At 27.6% G+C, this 6,789-nt stretch overlaps 1 protein-coding gene across 1 annotated transcript; it reads left to right on the top strand.

The window, feature by feature from the left end:
• Positions 1-1,117: 1,117 nt before the first annotated feature.
• Positions 1,118-2,672, top strand: LOC130824590 (transcription repressor OFP8). The gene has a single exon (XM_057689653.1). The coding sequence runs from the start codon at positions 1,195-1,197 to the stop codon at positions 2,203-2,205; it is 1,011 nt and encodes a 336-aa protein (XP_057545636.1). The 5' UTR covers positions 1,118-1,194; the 3' UTR covers positions 2,206-2,672.
• Positions 2,673-6,789: the final 4,117 nt, after the last annotated feature.

The following is a 6,789-nucleotide window of genomic DNA, read 5'->3' as shown; positions in this document are numbered from 1 at the left end:
TCGAGTCGGATCACTTTTGAACAGCTCTACCCACCCTAATTTCGAATGCAAACTTTTATAGTCTAAATTTAAAGTTTTTAAAAATATTATGTTCATAACGCTGGCTTACGAGGAGATTCAAGTCGAAACCTACGGACAAGCTTTTCAATGAACATCTCTAAAGATGAAAGGTTAGTTTCTCTTGACTCAGTCAATTTACCCGATTTTTTTTATTTGGTTTGTTGTAATAAATTTGTTCTATTTTTTATTTTTATAAGTATGATTCTATCACTTTTATTTTCTAACCCAATATATCAAGCAAAGGATGGTCATGTGTTGATCTTGGTCGGATTCAACTAGATCCGAATTCAGTCCCATTGTGAATCCCTACACAGACTTAAACCCTTAGGGTTTGAAAAATTTAAACCTCAATCGAGAATTTGTGGGTCTGACGAATCTATGATTCTAAACTGGTTTTAAATGGATTAATTTATTTATTCAAATTTACAATTTAAAGGTTTAATAATACTAAAATAGGTCTATAAGTTGTAAATAATTTTAAATTGAGTCCAAATAAATATAAATATAGGTTTATAACGAATTTAAAATTAATTTTAGATTGCGAAATAGTTAAAATTTACAGAAAGCCTACTGGGTCTAAAACAGATCTAGCGAGTCTAGGTATGAATCTTTAATGAGTCCATAGAGATGGTCTGAGTTGGATTTGGATTTGAATTTGAAAGAACTAAATTAAGACTCAAACCCAATTCCATTTATGAGGGCGCTTCATTTGAGTCATCAAATTATTTTCGATTTATGTGTTTCTGATCGATTTGAAATTGGGTTTTATATCCATATTATATTTTACATAATTATAAGTCATTTTAAAATTGATTTAAATTGAATTCTGTTACAAAATCGGATAAATAGTAGATTATCGACTCTATTAGAATACCTCTCCATCAAAGGAAGTGCAATAGGGTTTTAAACCATAACCTATCCCTATAGACCTGGTGTGACTTGTGAGTAGTACGTCGTTACAATTATTAAAAGAATATATTTGAATCAAAAATGGAATTGACTTTCTTATATTAAATTTATTTATGTTAAAGTGCCCAAGAAAATTCCCTCTATTTAATCCACAAGACAACATACTCCATATTCCATACAAACCCCTCCACTTTCCCTAGAAAGCCTTACCTTTCTCTATCTAAAATGGAGAAAGAAAACAAATTCAAGCTAAAAATCCCTAAACTTTTCACTTCTTCTTGCAAAACCCAAAACCTTTCTGAAGTTATTGATCACCAAAATCCAATCTTTACCAAAGAAAACACAATATTTCTTAAAAACCCATTGATAGAACTACCTCAACAAGATCAAAATGACCCTTTTGATCCCCCTCTTTTAAGACCCAAACAAACACCATCATCTTCTTTAATGATGTATTGCAAACCTAGATGCCCTGAAACTTTTGACCAAATGGTTAGAGAAAATTGTATAGTTTCCGGAAACCCTTTCCCTCGCCGGAAAATCACCGGAAAATACTCATTATTATCACCGCTTGTAGAGTTTCCCGGTGGCCGGCGTTGTCCTCCGGCATCCCCAGTATCTCCTTTCTTTTCACAAAAACAGGGGAGGAAAACAAAGAAAGAGAAAAAAAATAAAGGAAATGGAAAAAATGAAAATACCCAATTCTTAAATTTGAAGAAAAATGAAAACCCAAATCAATTTATGTATTCTTCTTCAAATGAGACTGATATTGGGGATTGGTTTAGTAGTGATGATGAAAGAGAAGAGAATGAAACAGAGACTCTTTTTTCTTTAAAGTCTGTATCTTTTTCTTCTAAATCAATCTCTCTTTCTTCTGATTCTGATCATGCTTACCCGGCCCGAACCCGGATTAGGGCCCGGACTCGAACTCGAAGAAGAAAACTGAGTTCGAAGCCGAGGCCGAAAAGAGAAAAGAAAATGGTGGAGGAAGTTGGAGTGATGCCATTGGAAGGGAAGGTAAATGATACATTTGCTGTAGTAAAGAGTTCAAATGATCCTTATAATGATTTTAGAACATCAATGGTGGAAATGATAATTGAGAAGCAAATATTTGGAGCTAAAGAATTGGAGGAGCTTTTGCAATGTTTTTTATCTTTAAATTCTACTCATCATCATAAGGTTATTGTTCAAGTTTTTACTGAGATTTGGGATGCTCTTTTTTCTTATGGTTCTTAATTATTCTACAAAAAAATGAAAAAAAAAAAAAACTTTTTTTCTCCATTGTCTTTTATTGAATTTTTATTAAAAATTCTAACGAGTGCATTTAGTAGTAATCCAAATAATTAGAGTAAAGTATGTATTGTACTAACTGTTGTATTAATGAATTTGCTTCATTTCACTTGTATAATTTTTTCTCATATGCATTTCACTCTACTTTGTCTTTCTCTTTCAATGTAATACTAGTATTATTGAGTATTTTATGTGAAGTAGGAGTATTATATAGTACTCTCGCTGTCTCTCTAAGATAGCATCAATTGATTCAAATAAGTGAGAGTTTTTTGAGTCAAATGACGTTAATTCAGACAGAGTATTTTTTTTTAACTCGATACTATCGGTAACATCTGTATTATTAGAACGAATGAAAATTTTAACTATTAACGATTAGGTCAACTTATAGTTCTCGAGTTAATCTCTCCGTTCTTTAACAAAGTTCGCCCAAGGATTGTTAATGGAAATTAATAAAAAATCGAATCCTTTAGATAGTAGATATATTATTTTATTGAATAATAAATTTAACAGAGGAAAAGTGGAGACAATAAATATTTAGAAAATATTAAAAGAAAGTTAGTGGATAAAATATAATGGCAACAACTAATAAATAAATATTTTTATAAACTTAATGAGAAATATGTGGGGATCATAAGGAATATAAAAATGTTAAAGTTAGTGGAAAATATATGAGAACCATAAGCATTATTAAAATATTAAAATGAGGATGAACAAGGTTATTTTTATCCAATGGTGATATAAATTGAAAAATTCTTTATGGAACAACAAATGGAACATTCCAAAATAACAAATAGAAACTTATTTAGAGAACGGATGGAGTACTATATATTTATGTTTTGATCTAGTTTGTTTGGATGTTTTTAGAGGGGTTGATAAGTGAACAAGAAAATAAAGATTAGAATAAAAAAACAGTAGAAGTCATGTAATTAAATTAATAATAGTAAGTATTTTTCAATGACTGTACTTGATTATACTTGTTAAATAAAAATACTTATTATTTTAATATCTTTTAAGGTTGGTATACACCTAAAATAGTATGTTATATGTTTATACAATACTTTTTTCTATGGACAACAACACTTTGGTTGACTTTTTGGATGTTTCCTACATTTTCAACAATATGTGCATGGTATAGATTTTAAGACTCCTTTTTAGAGCTGTTTTTGATTTTGAAATTAAAAAGTGTGTGATGATTGGTTGAAGAAAGGGCAAAAATAGTAGGATAGTTTTCATTCAAAAGAAGACTTAACCTAATCATGCAATGTTGGGAATCATCTCTTTTGGCAATGTCAATATGGACTTTCTCTACAATTTATATCGTTTGAACTTTTTTAGTTAAAAAAGGTGACTAATTGTAATATGTGAATGTAGGATCTCCTTTTATCCTTTTCATAGGTATAGAAAGGTTTTTTAAAATTGCAAAGGTTTGACTAGTTTTAAGCTTAATAATTATTTTATTCAAGGTCTCACATTCATGATATTGAACTTGGATTTGGAAGAGTACAAGTGGGGAGCATTTAAACATTAAGAATTTAGTTATTTCAAGTCTTTTTCAATTTCTCTATTTTCTTTTTTATTTCGCTTTATCAAATTCAATTCAATTATATTTTTGGTTATGATTTTTTTTTTAAATTTTCATCTATATATTTAACTTATTTTTCATCTCACACATATATTTTTCCATCTATTTTATTATATTTATTTTTATAATTTTTTTAGTTTTTCCACTAAATACATATGAGGCAAATTTATTGGGACAGAGGAAGTATAATTTATGTTGGCTACTTCTTTTGCTCAAATAAGATATACTTTTTGCAATTATAGTTATGTGCAACTTAGGACTTTTCTAAGTTATTTTTTAATGATCTTGTGATGTATTTATTGATTTAGTTTTATTAAGCTAGTATCATTTCAACGGAAATATGTGAAAATATGCAATAGAAGTATACAAGTTAGCTCCTATCCTAATTGTGACTTGTTAGGTCTAAATGCATTTTGATGTAACATTTGTTAAAAGATATTTATAAATAAAGGTTGTGAGAATTAATTATTGAATAGCGATAAAATATTTTATATAAAGATTAAAAAATTTCAAATTTCATCCATTTTCAAATCGATTCATACCAAAGTCAAAGCCCTTATTTTTTTTTCAACAAAACCTTAGAGCCTCTCCTAATAACCATGAACTTGCTCAATCCTTTACTCCATTACGTGTTGAGTGCCCAATCTCTTGTTGTGAAGTTGGGCATATATAAGGTACTTCACAACACATGATGGTTCCCTACCAAAAAACTTCTTACTCGATCCTTTCCCTTTCCATATAGGAGAGTTAGTAACTTCTTTCTGAATTTTTTTCTTTTTTATATAGGATCTCAACAATAAAAAAAACACATATAGTTTTTAAACGAAAAAAATGTGACTTTTTCAATGCAAAAGTGTCAGAAAATGTTTTTTTGACTGGTTAGAAAAGCTTCTAAAAATCAAGAATTATAAATCTTTGGCGTTTCGTTTTTGATAGATTATTAGTCAATAATAAACAAATTTTTTCGGTGATTGTTATAGTTGAAAAAATATTTACGCGCTTAAAAACATCTTAAAATATTTGAGGTTTTAAACGTTTTTATGTGTGGATAAACCTATACATATAGGATGCTTTTATATGTCTAAATCAAAACAAAGACTCCAAAATTATCCATGAATAAACACGGGGCTTTTAGATGAAAAAGCACGAGGCTTTTCAATGCCAAAAAGCATGTAAAAATTAAACAACCAAACTACCAAAGTAATTAAATTCATCACAAATTCTAGTTTTTTAGACGCTAATCTTGTGCATGAAATGGTTAATTTGTTTGACACCTAAATGTGTAGGTTACTTGGATTTGAAGAGAACAAATAAAAAGTCCCTTCAATCGAAGACGTTTGTGAATGTTGTACGTAAAATTGAAATATGTCTTCTTTGAGAAACTTGTTCTCAAAGATTATAAAACTTCTTAATAAAGATTATCAAACTTTCTATATTATGTTTATTTCACCAAGTAATTTTTGCATATAATTATTATAATATTGAAAGATTTTAAAACATATTGCCTAAAATATTACACTTAATCTCCTCTAAGCTAACGTTGTAATTTAGTAGTGTTATGGTAATAAAACTGATCTTCTTCGCTAGTTGTTTGATTAAAAAAGTGGCATAATATAAAATACACTCGATTACAAAAAAAATCAACATTTATCATTATTAATTTAGTTTTGTTATCAAGAATCAGATTTGATTTTTATGTTTGATATAATTACAAATTTTCTTAAAAAAACAAATGACATGCCTACTATTTTTCCAGTGTTATAGTATGATATTAGGGGCCGTTTGGTTCGCACATGGGAATCAGAATGGTATGAGGAAAGGGAATGGAGGAGAAAAAAATAGATTCCCCTAATTTAGCCTAGTCGTTTGGCTGCGTTCAGGAAACGAAATGAGATGCTCATTGATTCCCTTTGTGACTGTTTGGTTCAAGTTAAGAAATCAAATTATAAATTTTTAAATTCTTTTATATTTTTTTCAAAAATAACTAGTTATTATATGATAAACTTGATAAACTTATTTTTTAAAAAAATATCATTAACTTGTATCATCTTTTCCTGTAATATGAAGAAAAAAAAAATATAACTCTAAATAATATTTTTCTAGCTCCATTGATTACAAATAATAATAATAATAATAATAATAATAATAATAATAATAATAATAATAATAATAATAGCAATAATAATATAAATAAAATTAATAACAAAAAGTGCGACTGGTATTTTTTTTATTTTTTTTATTTTCGAATTATGAAATTTTTTTGTTTAATTAATTTATTTTTTAAGTTATTGTTATTTAAATAAATGTTGTAATAAATTATTTTATTTTAATATAATATTATATTATGATAATGTTATTATAATAATTAGTTTTGAATTTAAATAATTTATTTGAATGTTTAATTATTTTTTAATATAATAATAATATATTAATTAAAATTTAGTTGTTAATTAATTTTTAATTTTTTATTAATAATTTTTTTATTAATTTAGTTGATAATAATGTTATTATGTCCAATGGCAAATTCGTAATTTTTTAAAGTCTAGGGGCAAATTCGTAATTTAATTAGGGGTGGCAGTAAAATGAAAATAGTGGCGAATTATAACAATACCCATAAATCAAAATTCAAATTTTAAGTGATGGGTAGTGAAGTGGGGAATGGAATGGGAAAGTGTAGGGGGGTGGGGAATGAGGATATAATAGTTTGGGGTAAACCCAAAACTAAAATGGCGGAAAGGGAATGATAGAAAGTGACAAACAAACAACAACAAAGAAAATTGGATATTTTCATTTCCTTTCCCTTTGATTTTTACCCCCAACCAAACTAAGGGTATTGCATCATTATATATGTATTAAATAAGTTTATAAAAACAGGTAATACTCAGATAAGACAAAAAGCAATCTTAAAGATGAGAACATTAAATTTCAATAACAATCACTAAAATTGT

The sequence above is a fragment of the Amaranthus tricolor genome, chromosome 9, assembly GCF_026212465.1.
Source record: "Amaranthus tricolor cultivar Red isolate AtriRed21 chromosome 9, ASM2621246v1, whole genome shotgun sequence".
NCBI lineage: Eukaryota > Viridiplantae > Streptophyta > Magnoliopsida > Caryophyllales > Amaranthaceae > Amaranthus > Amaranthus tricolor.
Note: the sequence above shows the minus strand (reverse complement) of the source record. Positions and strands in the feature narration are given on the sequence as shown.